This window comes from Dendropsophus ebraccatus, chromosome 1 (assembly GCF_027789765.1).
Source record: "Dendropsophus ebraccatus isolate aDenEbr1 chromosome 1, aDenEbr1.pat, whole genome shotgun sequence".
NCBI lineage: Eukaryota > Metazoa > Chordata > Amphibia > Anura > Hylidae > Dendropsophus > Dendropsophus ebraccatus.
The window spans coordinates 181,454,047-181,466,609 of NC_091454.1; the positions used below are offsets into that span (position 1 = coordinate 181,454,047).

Consider the following 12,563-nt stretch of genomic DNA (forward strand, 5'->3'; position numbering starts at 1 on the left):
TGCTGATCGATCTAATAAAGTATTCTCTCTCACCCCAGTGCTTGATTGACACCTTACACTGCTCTATGACGTCTTCCATGCTGTTGCTTACTAGGTTGTGCCATAGACAGGGGAGCAGGATCCTCCGTGTGAGCAAAGTTTGGAAGATCAGAAATGGGGCTATTCTTCACTTCAATTCTACACACACAGGTTGGCTGATCACGAAACATTTGTTAAGAGGTTGGTGACCATGTAAACTGGTCATCCATAGGATAGCTGCCAGCACACTTGTCTCCCCCCCCCCCCCCCCCCCCCAACTAGCCTTAAGCGAACACACATGGCTCGGTGAGCATATTATGTGGGGTGGAATAAGCTGCTGCCAAACCAATCAATGGCTTGTCACATGAGCACTTGGGAGGTTCCTGTACACTTTAGATTTCAGTAAAAGGTGGTTTTGGAACATTTCAATTCAGTCATTCTGATGAAGACACCTTTCTCTAATAAATGGTGGAGCTTCATTGGCACATAATTATAATGCTGAACACATTTGGTGTATGTGTATGGCCAACCTGGAAGAAAAGCCTTTTGGATAATCGTGGATCATTTCTACTTCTGCAGACTCTTCCTAAGAAGAATTTGTATCCCTCAATGTCTAACAAATAGATTTTGTGCCAACCCAAGTATATGAAACACAGCAGCTTGACTGTTAGTCCTAATGAAATTATAGACTGCGGCTATTGGGTTTTGGGAAATATTTGAAGCGGAATAAAATGCAAATGATAGAAATTGAAATCAATGATGCACTTTGTGGTTACAGACACTGATGCTTCGTCTGGAATTGTCTGAATTACCTGGCACGCTCACGGTACATTCAGGTCACCTCCTCCATCAGTTAACACTTAATTCATCGTAAAGGCCTGAATGGTCAAAATGACGGAAGACTTCCCATGTATGTGATGTCATCGCACTAATCATGGAACTGCCAAGTAATGAAGACTGCATGTATCCAAGTCAAGGATTTGCTTGTCTACAAAAGGAGCTTGTGGTTCTAATATAAATCAGTGAAAGCTCCGCTTTCCCTCAATCACCTGGTCTTAATGTAGTAAAATCTAGAAACACCTCTCAGCTATTCCAGCAAGGACTCACGTCACAGGTATGGTGGGCCACCCAGACACTTCCCAAACTGTGTGTGTGTGGCAAAGCCACAGAGTAGGCAAGAGTCCCTCTACTGGGAGCTCAGGATCAGAACTAAAAAATAATGCTCAAACTGTACACACAGGAGAGTAACACTCATCTGCTACCATGGTTTTCTTTAAAAATAAATGTATTATTATTCTATGGATTAGAGGAATATCTAATGCACATTGCATGTCATACATTTATTACATTAATTTTTTTTAAACTAATTTGTCAAAAAAATATTTTTAATACTTATTGTTGATTATAATGCACTAGAAAATCTGTCTATTTTAAAGTAATGTCTACCTGTGCATTTTACTACTGGGCATATATCGGGCACGTAGTAGCAGGGAGGTACTAAGGACAGCTATGGGGGCATCTGGTGATTGAAAACACCAGGGAGACAAATGATGCCTTGGTATACCATAATAACTAGTAGCTGTAACATCTGTTTTTTTTAAGGATCATTGCTGTTGTCATTGGAATATGCCTTTCCTCCCCAGGTCACTGCAAATTCTCTCTCGCTGCAGGAGACAGCCTCCATAGACCTAGAATAGAGCCCATCTCCTGCAGATGAAAAAGGCAGCACTTTGGGGAGTGACTTTTTAAAAAAATCTATACATACATGTTTTTTTTTTTTTGTTGTTGTTGTTATTAAATCTATACATACAAATCTCCTATTATTACAGTCCTAACCTACTATAATTAAAGAGGTTGTCTGGGGACATTTTTCACTAGGGATGTGTTAAACTTAAGATGTCCTCCTTCACATACTGCAGTTTCCTAGCAGATTTTTTTGACTAGTGCAAATGTTGTACGGAATTTTATTTTTTAGTACTGTCTTTCAAAAAACACCTGGCACCAGTGTGCTTTGCAAAAAAAAATAAATCATAGCGGGTCTCAGGAGTGAGACCTGGTGTGATGAGAGGAGAAATTAAAAAAAAAAAAAAATAGGGAGGAATTGATATGGAAAGTAAAAAATTCCATAAATAATTTGTAATTTGCTTGACTAGTGTAAGCTATAGATAGATGCTGTTTTAAGATGGCAACCACATAATTTGCTTGACTAGTGTAAGCTATAGATAGATGCTGTTTTAAGATGGCAACCAAATTTTGTTGGGCTCTGTGGACACATCTAATGGCCACAGTCTGCTACAGAGTAGGTAAAGGTGTACTACACAGCAACTATGACTGATGACAACATTTTACGTCACAAAGCTCTATCCACACATAGCTTAGGTATAATAAAGGTCGCAATACAAAATACCATACAAGTCATTCTCCAGGAAAGGGGACGTGTGTAGTCACAACCGGGCAGCAGATTAATATTCTGCAACATAATAAAGCTGGAGCCCAGACTTGCCAGGTTTCTGTCTACAAAGAGGACACAAAGTGCATGGAGAAAGTTCAGCCCAGGGGGAGAGATAACTCACCTACACATGACTGGCACGTTGTGTGGCACCTGTCACATTTCATCACAGCCATATTATAGAAGGTCCCCTGCTCACACTCTGGCACACACATTGACCCTGAAAGGCTAAAGAGAACGGATTGCTAAAATAAAGTTCACAAAATGTCACTTTCATATGAATTAGTAATGAGGAAAAAGAAATGTCATTTACTATGCAAAATATGGCCAAAGATAACTGAACACGTACTTTAAATGACTGGCTTGTTTGACAGGTCTTCAGCTCGGTGGTGTTGATAGCATCCTCACCGGGGGTATATGCCCTGGCTCTGCTGTCTGTGCCAGCAATTATCACATTTAATTTTATCAGTGCTAGTGGTGCCCCAGGTACCTTCACAGCCTATTTACACCCATGCTTCAACTCAACTTTGGATAACTTCACATTGTGTTATTGTCAAAAATAAATTAAAATAATATACACACAGATTTCCCACAACAGTGTCAAAGTGAAAACAAGCTGGAATACCACGCAGACCATGGATGAGGGATCTTATTCTAGAGCAGGAATGCGGAATCTTCAACCAAAGCTTTGGCTGTCCACGCATGATGGGAATTGTAGTTGGAGGGCTGAAAGAGAGATTGCACCTCGGCTGCTAAAATAACGAAAACCACCAATGCAGAAAGATAACCCATCTATGGGACAAAGACATTATATGTACAAAAGTCTTTTAAGTCTTGCCCATGCAGATGGGGGGCATGTTTGGGGGGGGGGGGGGCATGCCCAATCTCAACCTTCGTATCAGGGTAAGGAGTCTTTAGTTACACCCTTCTTGTGATGTGAGTATCAGATGTACTCCCTCTTTGCACAACAATAACCCGAGGCTAAAGTGAGACAAACAGGGACAGGCATCAAATTTCTAATTAAGTCATTTGGAAGATTACCCAGGATGACCCAAAGTTTATACTGTAATACTGCAAAAATAATAAATATACATAGTCAAAATCATATTACATAAACAGCTTCAAAGAGCTATGTAAAACCAAATAAAACATTTTACCTATAAAAGCAGTGACTGTCATACATATACATTATCCAGAGCTGGATGAACAGGGATGGGGAACCTTCGGCCCTCCTCCATCTGTTGCAAAACTACAATTCCCATCATGTCTGGAAAGCCGAAGCTTCCTTAAAAGGTCACTGAGCATGCCCAAAAATCCTTGTTCTCATCTGAATAGGACAGATCCTGTCTATTGCTCTCTTTGGTCCGTGGGGCTTGCTGTAGAGCAGGGATTGGAAACCTTCGGCCTTCCAGCGGTTACAAAACTACAATTTCCATAAAAACAAAACACACCTAGGTAAGACATTACCTTTAAATAGTAAGCTACTGACTTAAAGGATGACCTCCAGTAGGTGGCACTAAAGAGACAGTTTTAATGCTTTTACAGGAGATTTATATTACCTGTTTTCCCAGCAATTATATCAAAAAGTAACTTCTAAGCCCATAGGGGAAAATTTATCAAACTGGTATAAAGTAGATTTGTGAGGAATGAAAATTGGAATCTGACTGGTTGCTAAGGGCAACTGAGCCAGCTCTACTTTACATTAGTTTGATAAATCTCCCCCCCATATTTACACACCCGTTGTTCTGTCCGCAATTTTGGATAAAACATAGGGCCAATGTTATTTAAAGGCCCCGTTCACACGTCTCTACATGTGTATCGGGCCACGATCAATGCCGCGAAAGAGGACCTTCTGTAATGCAGACTGACTGTAATTTGCGGCATAAATCGCTATGTTGATCAAGTGGCAATGTAGTGCACTATGAAGAACGGAGAACTACTGATGCCACGGGCTGCACTACGGACATGTGAATGTAGCCTAAGGAGGAAAATTAAAGAGTCACTGTCGTAATTTTTTTTTTTCCCCAGGAATTAATAGTCCAGGCGATTTTAAGAAACTTTTTAATTGGGTTTATTAGCCAAATATGCCATTATCTGCATTTAAAAAGCCTTTTCCCAGGTCCGCCCCTCCTTCCTCTTTTCCATCCACTGCAAAAAAAATCTGGAAATTGTGACTTGTTGCATCAGACGTATCCAGTCTTTTCCTATAGAGAGGGAGGAGGAGGAGGAAGGAGGGAGTTAGCCGACAGCAGAAAGCAGATAACAGAGGATTGCAGGCACAGAGCTGGGTAACAGCTGTAATCAGAGCTCAGAGAGGTCAGTGCTGACTGTCAGGAGATAACAGGTGAGGTTTTTGTAGATTAACTCTTTGTTGTCCTGTTTTGGTCTTTTATTTAGCTCTCTCCATAGGAGAACAATGAAGACAGGGGGGGGGGAGCTTCAAACTGCATTTTTCATGATAAAAATGCATTTTTTTGGCTAATAAACCCAATTACAAAGTTTATTAAAATCACCTGGAGTATTGATTTCTGCAAAAAAAAAAATCACGACAAACCTTGATCTCACAATAACAAAGTGGTTTCCAGTACTTAAAATACAATTCTCACTAAGAGATTTAGGGATAATATATTGATCCCTTCATTCACTATGAGGGCTCTTTCACACTGAGCAAAAGTGGCGGAATTTAACGTTGCTCAGTGTGAACGGGCACCGAATACTTTTATGAAATCAGAGATCAGAAAGAGAAACCAAGAGTTTTGACGAGTCCTATTGTTCAAGCAGTTATCTATGGACAGTAGACTATGTGGACGTTGAATCCAGCATACAGTATGAGGTTCATGGTGTTTGTCTTTATCCTGAGCACTGATATTTTTTTTTTCTTTTCCATTGCTCTCCCTTTATTACATAGCAACAACAAAAAATATATTTTTTCATGAATAGCGTGATACCTCAAAGCCTTTAGTGTAACCTGCCACATCCTCTCACTTTGATCATATGATATAAATTTTCTATTCAAAACGACTTTTTGAAGACTGATTCAGAATGGAGTCATATGTGCTACTGTAGATTTGTTAGGGGAAATCAAAGAATTTTATACAGCTGAAATACAGCATGGAAATGTACGAAATCAATTGATCTCTCACTAAAGGCATCAAGCACAGAGGAGCAGTGTTGTTATTAGTAAAATTACTTGTTACAATAGCAATAAAAATGTTCCAAAAGTAAAAAAAGGGTATCTATCATTATGTATGGGACCACTGAACCAGCAACATGTGCTTATGCAGCTGGAGTTTAGCGTTTCAAAGCGGTCTATATCAGATAAATCCTAGATGTTTTATGATCGATAATATATAAAAGTAATATATTGGCAAAAAAACAGGCTCCGGAGTACCCCTTTTAAGAGTCCTACAATTTAGCCACCCCTTTTAGTCTTTAAGGACCCCGGCTCACATTAAAATCATTGCTAGAACATTTAGATAAAAAATAAAATGAAACCCTGAAGTAGCAGCAAAGGGTCTTAAATACATATAAACAGATTTTTATACAGCAAAACAATTTATTAAGAAAACTGTGCTGCTTGCTTTTAATGCTAACACCGGGAACTTATCCAAGCTGAATATTTTGCTGAGGATTTCAGGTTAATTGCTCTTTGAAGCCCAAGGTATATATTTTTTTTTTACATAAAATGTTCATGCACCGAAGATGGAGAAGCCAGAATTCAGACTTTTACTAGTATTTGTGCATAGCAGAAGCACACTGTGTATACTGTCACAGACACCCAAGAGACTGCATTGAGTTAGGGCTAGATTGACATCCAAATGAATGAAGAGAAAGCCGCTACTATTCTGAGTGACACGATTCTGGCAACGCTGAATACTGTGCAATAAGCAATAACCCAGGCGGAGTCACTGGAGGTTATCTCAGCAAGTGGCAGGAGTGGTAAAGAATTGCAAAGTACCTGCTTCAGGTCATAGTAAGGATAACCTCTTTCACTCATTCTAAAAGTGACAAGCTCTACCTGTTTCAATGCTTGGACGCTTTACTGCACATGACATCTGCCAAACTAATGTCACAAACATTTTAGATCAGAACCCCCCCCCCCCCCCTCTTTAAAAAAATAAAATAAAATATTGGTTGACGATGCAGTACAATGACTATTCTACAAACTATTATTTTATATCCATGGGCACTGGAGGTGTGGATAAAGATATATAAAGAAACATGGCTCTCTGGAGTGCACAGTCACAAGGCATGTGGCATCTAAGTCATAGGAGTCAAGTGTAAGTCATTGGAGTGAAAATTAGTGAAATTTGTGGCAATGCTTTAAAACTTAATTTTAATTTCAGTCTACATGAAAACATAACTGTGTGCACATCATTGTAAAACCAATACATTTCATGCTCTCTATAACAGCCATGATGAAGAGTCATTCAGTTTAAATGTATAGCTGTTTTGACACATTAGAACATTAACCAACAAAACACAGTAATCACTGAACTCAAGGAGAACAGCGAAAAAATTTCCAATGAAGTACTCAATCAAGAGTCTCCACTGATGCCCCCAAAAATTTAAATATGCAAAACAAGAGTCCGTGGAGCCTCAGTTACGAGTCTCAAAACACGGGATAGCCAGATATCTCTAGCCTGTTGCCAACGGGTGCCTCCATGATGGGGAGAGCACCACACCACCCTGATAAATAACCCCTTAAGTCCCACTCGGTTGCGAGTATTGGAACATAGACAGGGAAACAACAGGATGGCCCCTTTTGTCAATGTCTAACTCAAGGTGCGAGCATTGCGATCATGACAAGGGCTTGCAAAGGCAGGCTTCCACCCACAGACAGCCGTTTCGGGGTTTTTGCCCCTCGTCAGTGTGGGGTAGGATTCTGGCTAGTTGGGGCAATGAAAAATCAACCAACAAAACACAGTAATCACTGAACTCAAGGAGAACAGCGAAAAAATTTCCAATGAAGTACTCAATCAAGAGTCTCCACTGATGCCCCCAAAAATTTAAATATGCAAAACAAGAGTCCGTGGAGCCTCAGTTACGAGTCTCAAAACACGGGATAGCCAGATATCTCTAGCCTGTTGCCAACGGGTGCCTCCATGATGGGGAGAGCACCACACCACCCTGATAAATAACCCCTTAAGTCCCACTCGGTTGCGAGTATTGGAACATAGACAGGGAAACAACAGGATGGCCCCTTTTGTCAATGTCTAACTCAAGGTGCGAGCATTGCGATCATGACAAGGGCTTGCAAAGGCAGGCTTCCACCCACAGACAGCCGTTTCGGGGTTTTTGCCCCTCGTCAGTGTGGGGTAGGATTCTGGCTAGTTGGGGCAATGAAAAATCAACCAACAAAACACAGTAATCACTGAACTCAAGGAGAACAGCGAAAAAATTTCCAATGAAGTACTCAATCAAGAGTCTCCACTGATGCCCCCAAAAATTTAAATATGCAAAACAAGAGTCCGTGGAGCCTCAGTTACGAGTCTCAAAACACCAGAACACACTAGAGATATCTGGCTATCCCGTGTTTTGAGACTCGTAACTGAGGCTCCACGGACTCTTGTTTTGCACATTAGAACATTACACAAGAGTATCCGCTCTCTCCTTGCAGGATCAGGCAGCTCAGAGCTGTTACAGAGCCATTCAGGAATATGATATTATAAGCAGTACCCAGAATCCACGTAAAAGCCAGCATTTATTTCTCTCTATTATGAAAACTGTACAGCCATGGGCATAAAGAAAATAAAACACAGGAAAATGTGCAAGCTTCACATGTTTCAGTGTCGGCCCCATAAAGGGAATGTGTCATCAGAAAATGGACACTCTCTCTAAATAACGTTTTTTGTTTCCGTTAAACATTTCTTTAATAATTTTGGCAAATATGTTTCTAATATTCCATTTTTCTATCTATACTATACCTGAATTCTTGCTGTTTTTATTTTCACCACTAGGACTAAAACTAAGCTGAGACTTTCTGTGTGGGGTCATAAAAGGAGGCTGCTGTAAAGTGATCTGTACAGTATTGCAGCAACATGTGACCCCAGTAGAGGAGACAATAGCAGCTCCCTGTGGAATGACCTCTTTTAAAGGGATAGTGCGGCGCTAAGAAATTATTCACAGAATAACACACATTACAAAGTTATGCAACTTTGAAATGTATGTTATGTCTGTGAATGGCCCCCTTCCCTGTGTCCCCCCCCACCCCCGCACGTGTACCCGGAAGTGTTGGTGCATTATTACCTGATCCGTGTCCCGCCCGTCTGCCATCTAGTGACACGACGTCATCTTCGGACGGACGAAGCTCTCCGATCGTCCTGAGTGCCGGCCGCCCTCTGCTGCGTCATCAGATGCTCAGCCGTGATTGGCTGAGCATAACTTAGCACAGCCAATCGCGGCTGAGCGGCTGATGACACTCAGCCGCGATTGGCTGAGCACAGTTATGCTCAGCCAATAGCGGCTGAGCATCTGATGACGCGGCAGAGGGCGGCCGGCACTCGGGACGATCGGAGAGCTTCCGTCCGCCAGCCGAAGATGACGTCGTGGCACAGAAGATCGGGGACGGGGGTCGGCACGTGACAGGTATGTATAATGCACCAACACCTCCGGGTACACGTGCGGGGGTGGGGTGACACAGGGAAGGGGCCATTCACAGACATAACATACATTACAAAGTTGTATAACTTTGTAATGTGTGCTATTCTGTGAATAATTTCTTAGCGCCGCACTACCTCTTTAAGGTCACAGAGTTCACTCGGTAATGTTTCACATTCATCTCAAGTGGACAAACTGTCTTGTCAGCTATGTCCAAGAGGATTGCTGTAAAGCATGTACTAAATGCTGTTAAAACAGCTCAGGTGAGATGGCAGCCCCCATAACAATGTGCAAAAAGTCAAATTTAAAAAAATTACTGTATGAAAATAGAAACAGATTAGACTAAAGGAACAGTTTTTGGAATCTGACTAATCAGTAAAAGAAAATTTAGGTGATACATTTCCCTTTCAAAGCACAAAAGATCCTACTACTGCTGCTCTCCGATGCTTCACTTCCTCCCTCTGACGATCTTTGGCAATGATTAATAGCTGCCCAATGTTACCTATGTCACAGCAACATCAGACAGTGGTTTTGCCCACAAAATGCTCCTGCTCCCCTCTCACCAGGGACTGTCAGATGGAGGAAGTGAAGCGTCGGAGAGCAGAAGAGTTAGGACTTTTTCTGTTCTCTGGATAATCCCTTTAATCTTGAACACTTTTACATTTATCAAAGTGGGTAAAATACAAAAATCACAGCTCGGCTTTCAGCTCTGTCAAAATGAAAGCTGAGCTGTGCTTTGTTGCTGTGGGCAGTTTACATGAATTTATATTTTACACCCTTTAATAAATCTGGGCCTATTTTTATCATGGACTAAAATAAAAGTGATGTTTAGAAGTTAGATATACAGTGTATACCTACCCAACTGCCAGAACAGTTTGTCCATGTGCCACATCACATACAGAAAAGCTATGCACTTGGGTGCTCCAGTGTACCCACCATCTAGCCGGGGGATGGGGAACCTTCGGCCCTCCAGCTGTTGCAAAACTACAATTCCCATCATGCCTGGACAGCCAAAGCTAAAAATTTGGCTGTCCAGGCATGATGGGAACTGTAGTTTTGAAGGTTCCCCATCCCTGATATAGCCTCTGTATGGTTTTGGAATATGGAAGGAAAGTGGAGTACCTGGAGGAAAGCCATGAAAACATGGAGAGAGCACATAGACTCCATATAGATGTTGGCCTGGTTGTATTTGAAGCTATTACTTCAAAAAAGCCCTTTGTATGTTCTAATATGGTACAAATATCATGTAAGAGAAACAGATTGCTGAACTCAGGGAGACCAGCCAAACGACAACACTGCCGGCTGCTAGTGAAAGCGCTCAGTGCAGTGAAGTCCTAGGTGCATTGCCCCCTTCGAAATATGAATATGCAAAAGAAGAGCCCGTGGAGCCTCATTGAAGAGTCTCAAAACACATTGACTTATAGGGCCACTTAATATGGTGGTTTTGGTGGTTTCCTAACAGGAGCTGCCCCTTGGCTGGGTCCTTCCCGGAGGGATATCTGGATAGTCCTGTGTTTTGAGACTCTTCAATGAGGCTCCACGGGCTCTTCTTTTACAAATATCATGTGAATTACTTTGAACATGATATTCCATAGGTCCAACACACAGAGCTGCTGTTCAGGAAAGGGGTTCTGAAAGCCAGTAGACAGATGCAAAGACAGGAAAACTGGAAAACATCAAAGACCTTCACTAATGGAATATTCTAAAGAGTGTAAAATTAGTGTGCCGGCCAAAAGACATTAGCGGCCTCCTAATATGTAGAGTTAGCCCTCAAGATCTTTATTCGTCATGAAGCCATTTCCTATGCTGCTTTAGGAAAAAGAAAAAAAGCAACTGAAATGAATGTGTCCCTGTGACACCAAGCAGATCAAAGAAGAATGCGCCTTTAAGGGATTTACCTGCACACCATACACACCATCCGCCGAACCAACACAGTGGTCCTTTCAAGCCCACCTCCAGAATGGCTATTTACCCAGCTACAGGAAAATATTTGCTTAAGTCAATGCCCTGGTTTCTTTGAAAGCTAACACATCCAAGCTTTCTGACATCCAGTTTCTACTGAGACTATCAGTCCACAAAGGAGGGAGGCGGCTCTCTGATCAATACCCACAATTTTATGTCCCCTCAAACTACTTTGTGGCTGGTGACCATATCCTATTAGGTGACTGGTGCTAAAATTAGCCAGTGCCTGTGTAGGGTTATTAGTGGGTGCACGGACAGAGGCAATGTGTATGACAGCACCCGCCATCGCATGTTTTGCTACAGTTACATATCACCTCATTAAATCCAGTCTTCTTGGCAGAAGACTAGGAGACACTGGAATGAACTTCTGACCCTGTCCACGCCAGGAGAACGCCAGAGTAGTTTTATTATATATGAGGTGACGAGGAAACTTTGACAGCTCGCAGAATAACGCAAGCGTGGATGCACTAATTACCCAAATCATAGCCTGACAAGATCTCCACAACGTGAGAAGCGAGCAAAAACTGGAAGAAGCTTTTAATCTACAATATTTTTAATTAATATGTCAATGAAGCCTGTAACCTTTCTGGTCATTAAAATATCCGGTATAATATAATCAGGAGGTAAAATGGCGAGAACCAATTGCCTCCTTAAGGGTACGGTTGCACATGTTGGAGTTTCATTGTGTTATTTCAATAAAGGACGAATTAAATGATTGATTGCCGCAATGAAGTATTGTAGTGAGGCTGTGGTCACACATGCATTCACATTGCATTGTCATTGCATAACTGCATTTTGCAGTAATTGATCATTTCACTGCAGTGCTGCATCATTTCACTGTGTTACGGCATCATTTTTTATAGCAGAAAATCATTTACCGTATTTTCCGGTGTATAAAATGACCCCCAACTTTTTTTTTGGGTAGGATACAAGGACGGGCCAGACAGGTGAAAGGGGTATGTTTTTCTGGGCACATCACCACTCTAATATAACTTTTTCAATACAACACCTACATAGAAAAAACTGAACCTCCATGATTTTTGAACATATCAAAGAAATACTTTATTAGATAAAAAAACACACATAAAATCGTACAACACAGTGAACTGCGACTGAGAAAATACATTAAAAACCAACAAGGAAAACATACAAATGAGGGGTGCTAATGTCAGGCAATGTTAAGAGAGTTGGTCAGGGGTTCAATACAATTCATTGGTAAATTACCATAAAATCACCCTGAATCACAACAAACTATACAACATATTATACAACAGTCATTTGTCTTACCCAAATGGAAACGATATGCCAGCCAGACAATTGCCCCCACCCCAACGCACGTTTCGGTGAGCAACCTTTATCAAGGGGGACCCCTTGATAAAGGTTGCTCACCGAAACGTGCGTTGGGGTGGGGGCAATTGTCTGGCTGGCATATCGTTTCCATTTGGGTAAGACAAATGACTGTTGTATAATATGTTGTATAGTTTGTTGTGATTCAGGGTGATTTTATGGTAATTTACCAATGAATTGTATTGAA

General features: G+C 41.4%; 1 protein-coding gene across 3 annotated transcripts in view; it reads right to left on the reverse strand.

The window, feature by feature from the left end:
- Positions 1-12,563, reverse strand: part of PCSK6 (proprotein convertase subtilisin/kexin type 6) — a 319,024-nt gene that overhangs the window by 5,460 nt on the left and 301,001 nt on the right. For all 3 annotated transcript variants that reach the window (XM_069985423.1, XM_069985426.1, XM_069985416.1), the window contains one exon: positions 2,592-2,695. In XM_069985423.1, the coding sequence (XP_069841524.1) occupies positions 2,592-2,695 (104 nt within the window). The remainder of the gene's footprint in view (positions 1-2,591; positions 2,696-12,563) is intronic.